The sequence below is a fragment of the Vicia villosa genome, linkage group LG1 (assembly GCF_029867415.1).
Source record: "Vicia villosa cultivar HV-30 ecotype Madison, WI linkage group LG1, Vvil1.0, whole genome shotgun sequence".
NCBI classification, from domain to species: domain Eukaryota; kingdom Viridiplantae; phylum Streptophyta; class Magnoliopsida; order Fabales; family Fabaceae; genus Vicia; species Vicia villosa.
The window spans coordinates 11,136,544-11,156,073 of record NC_081180.1 but is presented as its reverse complement, the minus strand read 5'-3'; the positions used below and the strand labels follow the sequence as shown (position 1 = coordinate 11,156,073).

At 34.6% G+C, this 19,530-nt stretch overlaps 1 protein-coding gene across 1 annotated transcript; it reads right to left on the bottom strand.

Moving 5' to 3' along the window:
• Positions 1–550: 550 nt before the first annotated feature.
• On the bottom strand, positions 551–14,875 carry LOC131628432 (uncharacterized). The gene is made up of 12 exons (XM_058899268.1): positions 14,718–14,875; positions 14,066–14,145; positions 13,579–13,707; positions 13,105–13,399; positions 12,861–12,979; positions 12,177–12,309; positions 10,809–10,885; positions 3,137–3,334; positions 2,360–2,549; positions 2,037–2,215; positions 1,370–1,470; positions 551–970 (listed from the first exon to the last, which is right to left on the bottom strand). The coding sequence occupies exons 2-12, from the start codon at positions 14,135–14,137 to the stop codon at positions 820–822; spliced, it is 1,644 nt and encodes a 547-aa protein (XP_058755251.1). The 5' UTR covers positions 14,138–14,145; positions 14,718–14,875; the 3' UTR covers positions 551–819.
• Between the last annotated feature and the right edge of the window lie 4,655 nt (positions 14,876–19,530).

The window sequence follows — 19,530 nt, the reverse complement described above, 5'->3', positions numbered from 1 at the left end:
CATAACCTAAAAGTCAACTTCTACACAACTTTACATAAACTCAATAAACTTTAAAAAAAAAACTTACAATTTGTCTCTTCAAGTTGATTCTTCTTGCTCAATGATGTTTGAACACTCATATTTGATGAAGTTTGATGAAGATTGAATGTGTTATGAGTGAGTTTCATATATTCGGGGTTGGGGAGTGTTTGTAAAAATGGATTTTGAAAGAGTATGAAGTTTAGTGCGTCCAAAAATGCATCTACGTAAGACTTACATAGTTGTATCTTCAATAAATTATTTTCACTGATTCAAGATTTTGTTCAGTAATTTATTGAATTTTAGTGCGTCCGGAAAAATATCTCTGAAACCTAAAGGCATAAATGTATTTTCGCACCCTAGGCTAGAAAAGCATGTGATGCATTAAGTAATTGTCTTGCTCCCAACCATTCATTTCAAAGGTTATACAACGAATCTTATAAGTAAAGGTAAACGTAGTGAACATGCTTTTCTCTAGACGAATAGCAGGCATTTTAAATGGTAGGTTTATACTAAATTGTAGAGTAGAAACTTTTCAAAAGAATACATGGCATCAATTGCTACAGCAAACAAAAGATCTGGAACCAATCATTTTTCAACCCCATCAAAAGGATATTCTGAGCTGCCCTATGCCACTAACAAGCCAAGGCCCATAGAGCAATGACGGCAAAACTTCATTAGGAATCTAATCAACAACAACCAAATTTTATCCCACCGCTAAATGAGGTCTACTCTGAAGTTAATCATCAACATATCAAAATCTAACCTATGGTCCAAATTACATGCTACAGCTAAGAGTAATTAGCCTATGATGTCCTCAGCCATACACTTCTGTAGTTCATTCTTCAACATGTTGACCCCAGAACTGCATGAAGTTGAAACAGAATGGGCAATTCGTCTTTGTAGATTTTTAAAATCCATTGCTAATTTTTCATCCCAATTGTAGTTTTCTCTGAAAACCACAAAAAAATCATGTCAGCAAAAGAAAAATCATGATTTATGCCAGTAAACCAACTAGAGCTGGAGTTCCATTAGTCTAGTAAAATCAATTGCTGCATTAACTTGGTTGTTTGGATAAAAAGTTTGGTGGATATGTAAACTAGAATTGATTTTAAGAGAAATAAGTTTTTTAACTTTTATGCGGGTAGAGTCGATTCTAAGGATACTAAATTATTTATTTTACACCTCAAGTGATAATCCAAACAATTTTTTTCTTTCTAAAATCACTTAAAAAAATCATTACAAAACACAGATCAACTCTTTTACCCTCCACTTTTTTAAAATCAATTATTTTAACATCAATTATATTAAAATAAAATAAAATAAAGCAAATGGACTCTAACACCTTCACCTGTCATCGAGATCGATATCACCCATATTGTCCACCATGTCATCAAAGATGTCTTTAAGATCTCCAAGAACTTCCAGCTCATTTTCCAAGTTTCCTTGCAACTGTGGCAGAAATACATTTTGTAGATTAAAATTCAGGGGACTATGAAATATTAAAAACTTTATATCATAAAATAAAAGTAACATTTAAAACACTGTAGGAATTTTGCCTAAAACGTGTTCAAATCATAAAATAAAAGTAACATTTAAAACACTGTAGGAATTTTGCCTAAAACGTGTTCAAATCATAAAATAAAAGTAACATTTAAAACACTGTAGGAATTTTGCCTAAAACGTGTTCAAATCATAAAATAAAAGTAACATTTAAAACACTGTAGGAATTTTGCCTAAAACGTGTTCAAATCATAAAATAAAAGTAACATTTAAAACACTGTAGGAATTTTGCCTAAAACGTGTTCAAATAAGCATTTAAGGGCATTTAATTTAATATTTTCTCTCTCTGCAGAAGTTCAAACAAATTAAACTATGCATTGCATAAAAAAACTTTCAGATTGAAAACAAATTAAGAGTGAAAACTTTAGGTGAATTTCATAACAGCAGAATCCTAATGATATGTTAAATATAAAGGCTTGAAAACAAATTAAAATTGCAGGGTGAAAGAAGAGTACGAATGTCTTTGTTTGCAGCATGGGACTTCGAGATCTCCGGAGATGATCCAATAATGGAGAGGGAAGGCCATAATGGAATATGCTGTGATTGTTGGAGAGCCAAGTACCACGCACCATGTGACTTGTCCAGTTGGACACAGGCTTATGCTCAATAGAATCAACATCAGAACTATCAATGTCTGCAAATGACAGTTAGGACATCTATTTGACAGACAGCACCAGCTCATCAAACTTACAACAAAAAGGCACATTAAACTCTGCAAGGGATGTTACTTGAGAACTGAGATTTGTAAGGTTAGAAAGAAATAGGGCGATAATGTTACCTAAAGGAATAACATCATACGGGTTGTCTCCTTGAGGTAAGAAACCGTAAAACGTAATAAAATGAGAGCTGGAGAAGTTCCCGTAGCTTAAGCAGCATTCTTCTCCAGATCTGCATGGTCTTGATAGACAAAATTTCAATGAATTTGTTGAAGGATCTACTTTGCCATAGTGCATAATATGTGGGTGCAGCTGTTGTCAGAACCAAAAGTGAAGTAAGAAAAGTAAGATATAGAGGTCCCAAATCCCAATTGCTGCCTGGTTATAGTGCAAATTCTCATGCAACTGGCGAACATGAAAAATAATGGAGGTATAATCAACCATATTATAAACCAGAAAATCATCTTTAGGTAGTATAAACCAGGCAAACAATTGTAAATTTCATCGCTTAATACACAGAACAGCTCACTTCAGTACAGAAATTAGCAAACAATTTGTAAATTTCATCAGGCATAGTGGGTGCCATCAACTTGCATTTATGATCTTAAATCTAAAAATGCAGAAAACTAGGTAATGCCAGCCTAGTCCAAGAAGAATATGCTATTCTTGAAAAGGTAATTAACAGACATATTATTTTGAATTTCTATTATCTTTACCTTCCCTATTGGAAGTGATAAAAACACTTTTATCAAAATATTAAAAATGAAGACAGGAGAGAAAAAAATGAAAGAGGGAGGAGGGAGGGGAAAAAAATGAAAGACAGTAGGGAGAGAAAAAATAATAATGAGAATTTACGTACAATCATAATGATATCAATGCAAAAAGGAGAGTTTACTTACTGAGTGATTAAGAAAACCAGCAAGAGGGATCAAACATGTCCTCAGCTTTCCATCTGAATACATTATCTTCATGCTATTGGAATACCAAAGCTCACAAGCCCATAGAAATTTCTCCCACGTGTACAGCTCTGGAGGAAATATATCAGGAAAACCATTGCACAGAGCAGGAACCAACTCATCATACTGAGCATGCAGATGCTGCCATAAAAAAGAAAGAACACATAAATACCATTCGTTAAATGCGGGTAGGGATGTTCATGGACAGGTTTTTCCAAAATCCAAACCAAATCCATCTTCTATCCATTTATATGGTTTGGATGTTAAATTCAACCACTTTTTCTCTTTGGATTCAGTTCAAAATGGGTTTACAAACAGTTAAGGCATGGAACGAAATTTAAAACCGGCTTTGTAGAAACCTTATAGCTCCAAGAATTTGAGAAAGCTCCAAAATTTACCACATGACAGATGATCAAACGCATCAGTGAAACGTTGAAAATAACCGTACACAAACATGTTTGTCATCCTATTATTTCCACATCCAACCAAAGCTTTTTTTACTTTATATTAATTGGTCATGTGAATTGAACCAAACACAACACCTACATTGCTTGTTTCTCCCGCACACAGGCACATATGAATTAATAATAAGTCTATTTCACCATCACTGGAATCATATCACATTATCAAGAACAAAACTAAGCATTAAATCATGGAAAAAAATATAAATATAGAACCGTGGCTATAGGTCTCTCCTTGCAGCATCATGTAATCACAAGTTACATGTAGTTTTTAACTTTTCACTTTTTAATATCACATGCATTGTTTCATTTTGAGTCTTGACATGATGTGATGCCATTCAAAATGAAAAATTATTCAAATCCTATTATCCTTAAAAATAAAATAGGGCGGCTCATTTTAATTGAATATGTAGCTCAACCATAACCATATCCAAATTTGGATAAATGTAATTATATTTATAATCCAATTCATATCAAGCTCTTGTAGGATACCCATATCTATGTATTTTGATATCCAAAACCAAAAAGAGGAACCACACAATAATCGTTGTCTTTCTTCATTGCTGACTTTAATTCTCTTGCTTGATATCAGTTATACTACTAACTGCTGCAATCTTTCCAATTTAATAATAATATATTATAATAATATCTTTCTTTTCTTTTATGCAGCAGCCTCTAGTACTATAAGTAGAAGTAATCAGTAATAAGCATGTACAAAGACGTGAATATCATCATCTCTGAGTAATTGACAGTTCGACACTTCATGAAAGAGAATACATAATAGCGCAAGTGCTGCTAGTTATTATCCATTAGGATAAATTACATTTCCATTCCCTAACAGATTAGTATAAGCTCTGTTTTAATGTGAGCAAGCCTCTTTGAATTGGCTTTTATCTCTCTGCAACTCTCGGCATCATTAGTAGTTAGTTTTAAACTTCAACAATGGAACTCTACAAGGTGAAACAAATTTCACCTTCTAAAGTTCCAATTTCCAAAATTAAGGTATTCAAAATTAGCTATAGATGACATTGAGGCATTAAGAGAGAGAAAACAATGTTAGACTGTAAGATGTAATTAGTCCTTCTAAATAAGACAGGGACCTAGAAAAATACTAGCATGAAAACAAACATAACATGTGGCTTTACAAACAACCAAATCACAATTTTTTATTAATTAAAAAACAAAAATAATTTTTTCTCTCTCCTACTCAATCACAACCACCCCATGAATCCAATTAAAAAAATTTAAATTTTAAATAAATTTAAAATTTTCTCTCTTCTTATTTGTTGCACTAAAGATTTAAGTTCGTATCCATGCAAGTTTTTCTCAGGGACCTATGGGTTATGGCCTTATGGGTCCACCACGCTTCCGCTGTGCCACTCTGATTTAAAATTTGCATAATAGTTAATATCAGACTAATGAATTTGAGACATATCATTGATACCTAAGCAAATGATGGAAAGACATTGAAGGAAATCATGTTACAAATGATGGAATTAGGTACCAGCAATAAGAGTCGAGCAGCAGGGAAGAACCTTAAATGAACCATTATTTAAACAAGTTATATGCATTAGTGACACACTGTTTAAAATTTAAAATTCATAGTTATTAAGGGCAGGTACACATTGTGTTAGGATAAAGAATAAAGGGGGATTAGAATAGTTAGAATTACTAAGGTTGTGTTAGGATAAAGAATAAAGGGGGTTAGAGTAGTTAGGATTACTTAGGGTAGATGGTTAGTTAGAGTAGAGGGTATATCATCTATAAATAGAAAATATAAGGATAGAAAAAGGAAGTTCTATACATTTGGTAGCTCGTGAGTGAAAGGAGAAATCCTTAGAGGAGAAACTCCTCATGCATTCTATAGAATGGTCCTCTCTATCTATCTCTTTCTCTTTCTCTCTCCACTGTTTCTACCAGTTTTTCATTTCAATCACTCCAGGTTCCTTAAAAAGATCAATAACTGTGGGAAATCTTGCAGTATTTAAAGAATTAATTTAGAAAACATAGAATATCTTCCTATTTATGTACAAATTAATATGATTAGGAAATCTCATTAATTTTAGAGATATGCAATTAGAACTGCATAATTACTATTTCCTTAAATAGTATAGGAATTCTGTATATATATATCCTTGTACCTTTCAATGTTTAATATACAAGAAATAATTTACTTTTTCACATGGTATCAAGAGCATCCGTTCTGGGTGCCTCTTTCCGCTGCGATACCTAAAAACACCAGCCTTCCTTGCTGGTGCTATTTTCGTGTGCATTCATAGCACATTTTTTCTTTGACTGCTATTGCAGTTTCCATTGGTTTAAAAAAAAGTCTTTTGAACCACTTTTTTTCTCGATCCTACAATGTCGGGATCTGATACCGACTCTGAAAAACCCACAAAAGTTGGGACAGAAGATGTCAAATCCCAGAACTCTGGAGAGCTGCAGAATATCCATTCTGCCTACAAATTGAATGGAAAAAATTATCTCAAATGGTCTCAACTCATTCGTACAATTCTGAAAGGAAAAGGTAAAGTGAAGCATCTAACAGATCTTGCACCTAAGGAGGAGGATCCCATCTTCACCAAATGGGATGAAGAAGACTCCATGATTATGGCATGGTTGTGGAGTTCCATGGTTCCAGAGATAAGTGACACCTGCATGTTTCTCAGTACAGCAAAGGAGATTTGGGATGCTATAAATGAAACATACTCCAAGGCCAAAGATGCTGCCCAAGTATATGAAGTGAAGGTGAAAACTATGGCAGCAAAACAAGGTAATAGAACAGTCACCGAATATGCTAATCAGCTCAAGGCATTATGGATGGAACTTGACCATTATAGGGTCATAAAAACCAAGTGTTCTGCTGATGCAGCAACTTTGAAGGAGTATATTGAACAAGACAGGGTGTATGATTTTCTGGTTGGTTTAAACTCTGATTTTGACCAAGTCAGAATTCAAATCTTAGGGAAACAAAAAGTTTCCAACTTTAATGAAGTGGTATCTATTGTGAGAAGTGAAGAGAGCAGAAGGAGTCTAATGTTAGACACTCCAATAGTTGAGAATTCAGCCATGCTAGCTAACTTCAGCAAAGGAGAAGGGGCAGACAAGAGTGTTGACAAAAGGAATGGAGAACCAACAAACATGGAAAAGAAAGGGGATGAAATGTGGTGTACTTTTTGTAATAAGCCTCGCCATACTAGAGAGAAATGCTGGAAACTACATGGGAGACCTCAAAACCGAGATAGAGAGTGGGGGTCTAAAGGGAATTTCCCAAGAAAAGCAGGACATGCTCATGTTGCTGCTGTTGGCAAAAGTGAAGGGAATAAACCAGCTGAAATGACCCATTTCAATTCGGAAGAAATTGAAAAGATGAAGAGTTTTTTGAGCAAATTGGAAAAACCGGCTGCTGCCTCATGTTCATTGGCATATTCTGGTAAGCTTTTATCTTTTAATTACGGCAAGTTACCATTTTCTTTTGGACTAAATGCCTCAGGTACACCCTCTAAAACTTTTTGGATACTAGACTCCGGAGCCACCGATCACATGACACCTTTAGCTAGACATTTTTCAACCTATTCCCCATGCCCCAGCAATAAGAAAATTGCCACTGCTGATGGCACTCTTATAACAGTTGCTGGTCAAGGAGATGTCCAAATTAACCATTCAATAACCCTAAAAAATGTTCTCCATGTCCCAAAATTATCTATGAGCCTGGCCTCAATACAAAAACTTACACAAGATTTGTCATGTAATGTTATTTTTCATAATAATGATTGTTTGTTGCAGGACAAGATTTCGGGGAGGACGATTGGACATGCTAGAGAATGTAATGGCCTTTATTATCTAGAAGAACCTAACTTGTCTTCTGGAAAAGACTTGCCTTATTCACTTGTATCAGTGATGACAAATAAAGAAAAAATCCTACTATACCATTGTCGCTTAGGACATCCTTCATTTCAAGTCATAAAGTTGTTATTTCCCTTTCTATTCTCTAAGTTAGATGTTGAGAGTCTTCATTGTGAGGTGTGTGAGCTTGCTAAACACAAGCGTGTGTCCTTTCCAATAAGTAATAAAATGAGTATTTTTCCTTTCTATCTTGTTCATACTGATGTTTGGGGTCCCTCTAATGTGCTAAATGTGTCTGGTGCTAGGTGGTTTATAACTTTTATAGATGATTGCACCCGTGTTACATGGGTTTTTTTGCTTAAACACAAATCAGAGGTCAGCTCAACCTTTTTGAATTTTTACTCCATGATAAAAAATCAATTTGGTGTTAACATCAAGAGACTTCGATCAGATAATGCCAAAGACTATTTCAATAATGCACTTAATTCTTTTTGTCAAAAAGAGGGCATTATCCATGAGTCTTCTTGTGTTAAAACACCACAACAAAATGGAGTGGCAGAAAGGAAAAATGGACACATCCTCAATCAAACCCGGGCTCTTTTATTTCAAAATAATGTCCCTAAAACTTTTTGGGGAGAAGCTGTCCTCACTGCAACCCACCTTATTAATAGGCTACCTACTAGAGTTTTAGAATCAAAGAGTCCTATGAATGTCTTATCCTACTTTTATCCAAATCTGTCCACAACAAATGATCTTAAACCAAGAATATTTGGGTGTGCTTCCTTTGTTCATACTCATAGTTCAGAAAGGGGAAAACTTGACCCTAGAGCTCTTAAGTGTGTCTTTGTAGGATACTCTTCCACTCAAAAGGGATATAAATGTTATCATCCACCTTCGAAAAAATTCTATGTCTCTAGAGATGTTACTTTCAATGAATATGAGAGCTATTTTTGTAACTCTCATCTTCAGGGGGAGAACTTTAAAGAAGATGAGGGATTCTTCTTTCCTGATTTGTCATCAGAACCTGCTGACCATCCTGGACAGGTTGTGCAGCCCGAGCATCCTAAACAGGTTGTGCAGCCTGGGCAGCATGTTGAACCTGAAAATGTTGATGTTAGATTTGGAAAAAATTTGGTGTACTCTAGAAAATCAAAGGCTGTTTCAGACACTATGCATGTTGAAGAGTCCACCCAAAATCAAGATCCTAACAAGGTAACCTTTTCTAATTCTCTATTAATTCCTAACCCACCAACTGAACTTGCAGAAACTGAGAAAGTAAATGAAGATGACTTGCCTATAGCCATTAGGAAAAAAACCAGAGAGTGTACCAAACATCCACTTTACCCTCTTTCAAATTACTTATCCTTTAGAAACTTCTCACCTTCCCATAAAGCCTTCCTTACTAACCTAAATAACACCTCTACACCTACTACCCTATCTGAGGCATTATCTGATAGAAAATGGAAGCAGGCCATGAATTTAGAAATGGAAGCTTTAGAAAAGAATGATACATGGGAGTTAGTGACTTTACCAATAGGGAAGAAACCAGTTGGATGCAGGTGGGTGTATACAATAAAATACAAAGCTGATGGCTCAATTGAAAGACATAAGGCAAGGTTAGTGGCTAAGGGATTCACACAAACTTATGGAGTTGACTACTTGGAAACATTTGCCCCGGTTGCCAAAATGAACACGGTAAGAGTAATTTTATCCCTTGCAGCAAATTATGGTTGGGACTTGCAACAGTTTGATGTAAAAAATGCATTTTTACACGGGGAACTTGAAGAGGAAATTTATATGCAGTTGCCACCAGGATATGATGGAAAGGGTGCTCCGAACACAGTGTGTAAACTAAAAAAGGCCTTGTATGGGCTGAAACAGTCCCCACGAGCATGGTTTGGCAGGTTTACCAAAGTTATGACAAATTTGGGTTATAGACAAAGTCAAGGTGATCATACCTTGTTTATCAAACACTCAAAGTCGGGGGAAGTGACCGTGTTACTGGTTTATGTTGATGATATTATATTAACAGGAGATGATGTAAAGGAGCAAGAAAGGTTGAGTCAATGCTTGGCAAATGAATTTGAAATCAAGACTTTGGGCAAGTTGAAATATTTTTTGGGAATTGAGGTAGCCCACTCCAAGAAGGGGATTTTCATATCTCAGCAAAAGTATGTGATAGATCTTCTTAAAGAGACCGGAAAATCAGCATGCAAGCCTGCCAACACTCCAGTCGATCCGAACCAAAAGCTTGGGAATTCAGAAGAAGACATTGAAGTAGACAAAGAGATGTATCAAAGACTGGTGGGCAGACTTATATACTTATCTCACACCAGGCCAGATATTGCCTATGCAGTGAGTTTAGTCAGCCAGTTTATGCATAACCCAAAGGAGAATCATTTGCAAGCTGCACTCAGAATTGTTCACTACCTTAAAGGAACCCCAGGAAGAGGAATTCTATTCAAACGTAATGGAAATGTTAGGCTTGAAGCCTATACAGATGCTGACTATGCAGGGTCAATTGTGGATAGAAGATCAACAACAGGTTATTGTACCTTTCTTGGGGGAAATCTTGTAACTTGGAAAAGTAAAAAGCAAAGTGTTGTGGCAAGGTCTAGTGCTGAAGCAGAATTTCGAGCCATGGCACAAGGTATATGTGAGCTCCTTTGGCTGAAAATCATCCTAGAAGATTTAAAGATAAAATGGGAAGAACCAATGAAGCTTTATTGTGACAATAAATCAGCAATTAGCATAGCTCATAATCCAGTTCAACACGATAGAACCAAACATATTGAAGTTGACAGACACTTCATCAAAGAAAAACTTGACAGTGGCTTGATATGCACACCATATGTGTCATCTCAAAATCAGCTTGCAGATTTTCTAACTAAGGGACTCAACAGCCACAATTTTGAAAGAATCTTGTCCAAGCTAGGAATGGATAACACCTATTCACCAGCTTGAGGGGGAGTGTGGGAAATCTTGCAGTATTTAAAGAATTAATTTAGAAAACATAGAATATCTTCCTATTTATGTACAAATTAATATGATTAGGAAATCTCATTAATTTTAGAGATATGCAATTAGAACTGCATAATTACTATTTCCTTAAATAGTATAGGAATTCTGTATATATATATCCTTGTACCTTTCAATGTTTAATATACAAGAAATAATTTACTTTTTCACAATAACCTAAATACTAAATAAACTAATCAGTGAAGTTTAATAGGTTTACTACATCTCAAAGGAAGGCAGAACTTTCAATCTAAAAATAAGAAAAAGGTCAGAACCTGGGCATAACTTACCTCTCTTGCTTGCATTATCTCTTCAAACAGCAAGGTTCCATCTAACATTGTAATCGCTTCAATCCCAAAACTCAATCCTGCAAATTAAATATCAGAGATATTTGACAAACATGTGAACAAAATATAATAAATGTCACAGTGGATAGTTATTTCATAGGTATATGCTATATACCTTAATGTTACACCTTTCTTTCCCTCGGCCTATCTAATTAGCCTAGATACCTGGTTAACCTTGTTCTTGATATATCATTTGGGCACTCAATGGTTGCAATACAGTTGGACATAGATTTCAGAACACACCAGGAGATAATGGACAAATAGTTCATTAATATAATTTGATAAGAATGAGCTTATTAATAATTGAGCATATAATATCAAACAGTCAGATCAATCCAAGAAATACTGGCTAATAGACACGTCATCTGAAGCACAAATCTCAACCTCATCATAGTCTTGTACTTTGTGTTCAATTATCACTTAGTTCTTCTATTTTGCAGATGACATGATTTCCATAGTTAAAGTTACCTTATCAAACAACCAAGACCCCCTTTTTTTCTATATGTTAATACTTTCTGATCCATCAGTCTTGATAGACTTTCCATAATCATGAGATAGTCAAGTTGTTTTTGTTATAATATCCTTGAAAGTGCATCTATAAACCCATATTGTGTGACTGAATAAACCATTAATTAAAACTTGATTGGATCACTTGCATCTCACAAAGTATTTCATCAAGTATCATGAAACAAGCAAGGCTTGTCTGTCACAAAGTCTCCTTTACCATGAAGCAAGCAACTTCACAAAGATAAGGTCTCTACAGAAACCTACAAATTATGACAAAGTATCCAATTCCTCAAACTTAACAGCAAAGCCATACAACTCTAGTATGCAAGGCTAGAAAAACCACACTAAAGCATAAAAACTGTACTTCGCTCATAACTCTTGCTTCCCCTAACAACTAAAACAGGGAAAACAAAACCACCAAATAGACGTGCAGATGTTAACCATAGAGATCAGATCATAAAACGAACCAAAGATACAGGCCTAAACATAAAAAGAGTTGTTTTCATAAATGTATCTTGCAAAGTTATTAGTTAAAACAAATCCATATGGTTGATGACGATACGGAAAATAGGGTAAATTCAAGATACATAAAAAGTAATTACCCTAGGAAACCTATATAATAGGGTATCCTGAATTTAGAGTTACTTTAGTATGTTCATAGTCCTAGCACAAGTTTATTCTTCAAGTATATAGGTTGTCCTGTGCATCACAATGACTTGCAAGTTGCAATACTAGTGATTAAAATAAAATTTGCATCTATGTATGTGCATACGCATAAAGCATGCCATAGTCAAGTAAGCTAACCTGTATTAAATTTTTCTGGAAGTGTGTCAAAGTAAAATTTGAATTTTGAATCACAGTTGTATTTCTCTTTCATACTCCATAATAGCAATATTGTCTCCGATGATATGCCATCAACCTCTTTTAAGAGACGATACTGAATTGGGTAAGGACAATTATTAGTTACTAAAAATACAATGTAGTGAACATTATGATATTTGTCCTTTTAAATTTATTTTAAGCAAAGTTATTGAATATCGGCCACGGCAAATATCAGTGACAGTTTTTGAGCTCGCCACAGCAATAAATATTGGCCGATATTGCGGGTTTATCCGCCATAATCCACTATGATGGTGCCACAAAGCGGCCAGTATGACGGTATTTTGGCTCTCCTTCATGGACTTCCGTCAACAACACTGATTTTAAGAAAATAATGTTGCTTGGGATGTATATGCATATGTATATCCATACTAAATCAAAGGGGTCATTTTTCAATTATGTTGTAAATCGTCCCAAGTTCCAACAAAGAAAGAGTGGTTGCTCCTATTTGGTAAGGACAGATACTTTAAGTTGCATCCTATGGGACATTTATATTTGTAAAATAGAAGATAAGTGAGATGCAGTATAAAAAAGGTATTTATATTCAATTCAACTAAAACAATATAGCCTCATTTTAAATAAAATACTCTTTTTTTAAAGGGCACATACCATATCAGTTTCAAGCATAAGCTCCTCGGAAATGATAAGGGACACAGGAATTTCTATAGCAATATCTCCAACTTTTAGATCTTTTCCTCCTATCATTCCCCGTCCTGCTCCTTCAACATCTGTGTAGATTAAGGTGAGAAGAAATCTGTAATACATATCTTAAAGATAATACTTGAGCAAATGAAAGAAAAACATTCTCAAATCAGAAACCAATTGAAAGACACAGAACTACAATGAAACTTACAAGCTATCTTTAATTGTGTCTTTACGCCATGGCTGTTACCCCACTCGATCACCTGTTCTTCTTTCTCACAAATGTGGTGCTTCTCAATTACTCCCTTTATATTTTTTTGGTCCGCAAAATCAGAAATTAAATCAAGAATCGTTTGACGTAACCCTTGCAGGATATTTGTATGGGAATGTGTACAACTAGAAAGTAATTTTTCAGTGACCGAAACAATTGAATTGAGAGCCTCCAACTCATTCCTGGGACTGTAAAACTCCACTGATGCATCGTCTTCAGCAAAATAGAGTTCCAGCTGAAGCCCGGTAAAATAAGTTCACTCATGAGTACTTGATGTCCCAAAAGAAAGAGAGTATAATTTGATTGCATATTATTTGAAGAGTAAAAAGAATTTTTTAACACAACCCTTAACTAGAGTTTTTCCTTAGAATGATACTGAGTATCTGTCAGTCAGAGAGAAGAAAAGAAAGTAACCTCATTCAACTGTATGATTCTTGCAATCTGAAGTAAGATCTTTACGGTATCATTCATCCTAGGAGGTTCTGAAGCGCGCCTGAGAAATATCCGTTCCTCGGCACTAAACCCCTTACACTGTAGTAGTTTCTGATAAAAAACAATCCAGATTAGTCATTACAGTAGTAATGGTTTGACACTTAATTCAATAAATCATGAAAAGTTAAGGGAATCCCCGACAGATATAAACCAGAGGCAGATATTAGCATAGCTTGGTCATTGCGAAAACATATTGCCTTGAATAACATCGGAGTAGTATGCTTCTCTTAACCGCTTAATTTTTCTCGTATTTGAAACACGTTAATTTGAACAGTTAAAGAATTTTTCGGTATAAATTCTAAAGGAAATTTTTATAACACAAATTCGCTATAAGCTACAAAGATTAGAAAGGAAAAAAAAAAAAAAAACTTAAACACAGATTAAAAAAACTCAATTATCTTATATTTACCTTCTTTTCATCAAAGAAAGGATCATTGTCAGATAACTGAAGAACAATTGAGCACTCCTCATCAGTATCCATGACTTCAACTGCAGTCAACAATTTGAGGTCAGACAATAATCACAAGTCAATAATACAACCATAATAATTCTTATACCAACAAAGACATCGGAAACACGACATTGACACTGACATGTCGACACCTATAATAATTTGAAAAAATAAATAAATTAAATGTAATTACAATTGTTGGTGTCAGTTTCGACACCGATACTGACACACATTTTTCAGAGGTGTCAGTGCTACATGCTACAGAGCTAATTAGTAATCATTGTTGCTGATTTATCATTAACAACTCTAATACGAAATCAGAAATATCATATCTCAATCAAATCATTTTACATTCCAACAAATTCTTGCATATACAAACCCTAGGCAATGACATTCTACTACGTAATTAACACACTAACAGTGAATTGAATTGAAATGAATATTCATATATGCAAGAAGCGAAATACAAATTGAATTTCTGCAATTCTTGTGAAGAACTCATTCCATAGATACAGTATAATGAATGCGCATTCTCTTTGAAATGAGATGAGATTATAATTGAGATAAAACGAAGACGAAATGAGATTAGAATTGAAGAAAAAGAAAGTACCACAACACGGTAAGCTTCAAAAGAAGTTGCGGCGATTACTTCAGAGAAGCTCTGGAGAGAGAAAGGTTCACTTCGGCGTTCTATCGGAGCTGAAGCCGCCGGAAAAGAAAGTGAGAAAGAATTTGAGCGGCAAAAAAAGAGTTTGTTCGGAGCTTGCCCTCACGGCCTCCGAAATTTTAATACTTCATTTTAAAATTTATTTAAATTTATTATTTAATTATTTTTTGAGAAAAGAAATCATGCGTCTAAAATAGTTTTAGACTGTCAACTAATCACAACCATACAGTGTAAATTTTTCCAATACAAACCAGTTACGCTTAAATTTTAAAATTATTTTGTTCACATGTTAAATTATTGGTCTTTTATTTAATGATAATGTAAAATTAATTTGAAAAAACCATCAACAGATGAATATTATGTATATTACTTTTGTATTTTAAATTATTTAGATGACATGTCAATTAATTGTATACAATGCATATTAATTAAACTCATAAAAAAATTATTACCATATATAATCCAACGTTTACCAAAATATTTTAAATACAATCCTTTAAGATGGGCCTATCTATATGTTTGTGGGCTGATGAGCCTATCAAGTTTGACCAGGTTTGTTTTAGAATTACTACTTGCACCTAACTTTTTTACTATTTTCATTTTTCTAAGTATAAAATAATTTGAGATTTTTTCGACTCGTGTGAATCCTTTTTTTGAGAGTATATTTTAATAAATTTGAGCATATAGAATACTAGATTGAAAAACTCTCAACTAATTTTATTTAATTATAGTCATGCAAATAACTGCGAGAGTAAGTTAACTTATTTTGAAAATTTTAAGTTTTATAAAGATTATTGTAGTGTTATAATTGTAAAGGACCTCGCCTAAGGCGATGAGTTTATACCGTCCAAAGAAAGGCGACTGGTGAAAGTCGTCAAAAGGGATGTATCGCCTCGCCCCATGGAGTTTCTTATCGACTCGTTATGAGAAATGTGGGATAGGAAGTTTCTTGGATACAGAGAAGGTCAATGTCATTATTAACCCATTTCTCTCTTGAAAATAGGTGATTGACGATCTACTATTGACTGGGTGGTGTCATACCCCAATTTTTGACCCTAAGATCATACATCATTTGCATTCAAGAGCACCATTGTGAAGCTTTATCTTTGATACTGTGATTATCTCTCAGGGGAATTATCGAGCATTTATAGCCTTTTATTTGTTTATACTAACAAAAAAAAAATCAAAAAATATGTATTTTGTCTCTTTTGTTCATATTTTACAAGTAAAAGATCGGGCAGAAATCAAAACAGTGCAAGAAAACGGATTTTTGAAGATTTCACTATGGAAATCAATTTACCCATGAGGGAAATCGATTTCCCTGGGGCGAAATTCAAAAAATATAAGGAGGGAAGCATGACATCATTTTGGCACCAATTTTCTTTGATCATTTTTGTCATTTTACCAATTTTCCACCTCACCAAAATTAACTCATTCATTAAACCCTCTTTAACCCCATTTTACCACTTTTTACCATTTAATTGCCACTTTAATCACCAATTAAACACAAGTTAATCACCAAACACAAAAAAACCAATTTGCCACTACTCTTGCTCCAATTCTATAAATAGAGCCCTCTACTCTCTCATTTCTGAAGCTTTTGATAGCCAAAAAAGTTCTTGCAAATTCATTTCTCAAGCTTGGAGAGCCAAAAAATTGCTTGCAAATTCATTTCTCACCCTTTCCAAAACCCTCACCCAAAGTTCATTTTCATAAGATTAGTAAGGTTCACATTGAATCTTGCTAATTTTGAACTAAGCCTCCTACATTTCACTCTTTTCTTTGATTGTTCATCTCCATACTTGAAGGATCTACACTTTGTGCTTGTTCTTGAAGCTACTTCAACACTTTAATTCAAGAATTGGTAAATTTCTCAATTCTAAGATGTAGATCTTTGTTGCTTGTGTTCAATGCATCTTTGATGCTATATTGGTGCTATTTGATGGTGATTTGATGGAAAATTCGTGCTCCAATGGATATGTGATCATAAGGTGTTTGTATGTTTGCTTAAGTCAAGTTTTATGCCTCCTAATGCTGATTTTTTGAATGTTGCGTGCAGGAAATCGATTTCCCTCTGTAGGAAATCGATTTCCACCTTATTTTTTTTCAAAAATTTGAACTCTGGACTCAGGAAATCGATTTCCTACAGAGGTAAATCGATTTCCTGCTGGCAGAATGTGTTTTTTTGCCTTTTTTATGCTTGTTTTGGCTTCCTACTTCCTCCACTTCATTAATATCATTGGATTTAGGATGTTGATAGGTTTGAAATGACCTAATCCATAATATTAGATGAATGATATTAATGATAGTGTGAGTTGATTATCTTTTTGTGAATTTTATTCTTATTCCTCCATTTCATTAATATCATTGGATCTAGGATGTTGATAGGTTTGAAAGAACCAAATCCATAATATTAGATGAATGATATTAATGATAGTGTGAGTTGATTATCTTTATGCATTTTATCTTCTCCTTCTCCTTTTTTTCTTTTGATCGATGAAAGTCTTAATACTTTGAGAATTCTTATGGATTCTTAGTAAAGACTAGATCGTTACCTATTTTCTTTTCGTGCGGTATTGCTTTCGGAAGGCGATCTACATATCGTTCTTCTCGCATGCATTAGCACATAAAGTTTTGACCGGCCTCGTTGTAGGGTGATTTCTACATAAATCACTTGGCGATCTGCTTAACATAGCGCAATATTTCGTGTCCCGAATAAAAAAGATCAAATATGGAAGAGAATTGTATGCGGTTGATTTAAGACTTGTGGAGGTTTTTATCGTGTAGTCGCTATGATTCTATCAAGCTTCTGATAAACCCCATTGAATTTAAATCCGAGTACATCATTCACTCACCATAGATCTTCCTACTAACTTTGATAACATACTTGACAAGTTTCAAGATGGTTATCTTTAACATTTAACAACTAACTTTAATTTCCGCACCTTTACTATACCGCTCTTTATATTACCGCTCTTTATATTCCTCGCTTTATCGCTTTACTTTATCATTTCATCATATTTACTTTCCGTCATTTTCTCTTTGTCCACTTGGACATATGTTTATGCTTCTATTATTTTTCTTTTGTCCACTTGGACCATACTTTATTTTTCCGCTAAAACACTAATAAATAACCAAAATCTAAAAAATACATAAGGCTCTCTTTGGACTATCGGTTACTATCCCTAGCGCTTTGGAGATTTGGACTTATGGACCTAGTACCTCTGGACTCATTCTATTACTACCCTGTGATTGTTCTGTCTGTCTGGCATTGTCTTGTTGTATGTTTATGTGTTCAGGTACTTCCTTGAAAGCCCTTGATGGTTAATTCCAAGGCATTGATATAAGGATTTTACCCGAAAACAGCCGTTACTCTGCCCGATTTTCGTCGGAATCTTAATGTTCTTAATGAAAAAATGGTGCTAAGACAATAAGTTCATCTGGATCCCCAAGTGTTAATGTGTTGGTACTGATAAATCCAAAGGATGGGAAAACTACCTTGGCTCTTAATGTCAAGTGTTGGCTTCTTATTCGGTTAGACCGTTTCTTTCCTTAGCTTTTATTTTATGCATTAGGTTAGCCTCTTCATCTCCTCCCATTCTTAAATTTTCAAAATCTTCTCCCTTTTTCCAAAATATTCTTATGTTTGCAAACCTTTTCAAAACTTTTTTTTCTTTTCTTAAAAATATCTTTCGCCCTTAGTGGCTTTTCTTCAAAAGTTTAGACACCGTTAATTGTCGAAACGAGTGGTTATACCCCACGATTTTGAAATTGATTGATAATAACAAAATCTTTTCCGCGTGAGAGAGCTAGTGACATACTCGTTGATTTTATCCGAGTTGGCGCCCTTCTTTCATTTGCGATGCAAAGAACTTGTTTGTTCTCATGCTCAAGATCAATGGCTGAGTATTTCTCTCTAACGACAACAAAGTGTTTATTCGTTTTAAATTGTTTTTCCCTTAAAGCGGAACTACATTAGCTCTGACTTCTCCATTGCACCAAGGAGGTATGTAGGCCCAAAGCTTAACGCTTTGCCGAGCTTATTTTAAAAATAAAACAAACCCTTTTTAGCACACACACACACAGATTTTCAAAAAGGTTCCTGTGGAGTACCACAGATATGAGGGGTGCTTAAAACCTTCCCCTCATATAATCAACACCCGTACCTGAGATCTCTTTCTTGTTTTAAAAACAAAACTTTGGTTTTTACGTTCTTTTCCCTTTTCCTTTGGAAAAAATAAAGTGCGGTGGCGATTTCAAACGGAATATTGATTCGAGTCAATCTAATGGCTTCGATATCAGATTTTCCCCGCTACAGAAAAATGGCGACTTCACTGGGGATCCAGTTTTAAGTGTGTGAAGCCTATTTTTGTTTATCTGTGTGTTTTTATCTGTATATATTGTTGTGTGCTTTGTTTGTTTATTTTCTTTTTTTTTTCTTTTTGGTGCTCGATGGTTCCTCTGTGATGAGATAAAGTTCTAACCCGAACTTTTGTGAGTAACTTGAGATAGGAGGTGGTAAGACCAATAGTCGCATGTCAGGAGCAATCCTTAACATGAGCGTCATATGGTGGAACCCCAATCAGTGGAGGCCTCCTGGAAGGTAGTAGAGGTTGTTACGAATCATCGTGATAACGCTATTACTTTCAATAGTGAGTGTCCGTAGAAGCTGAATGACCTAGAACCCTTTTAACCCATCTAAGCCTTTTTAGGATGTAGTGCAAAAACAAGATCAAGTACCAATTTGAGCTTGTTG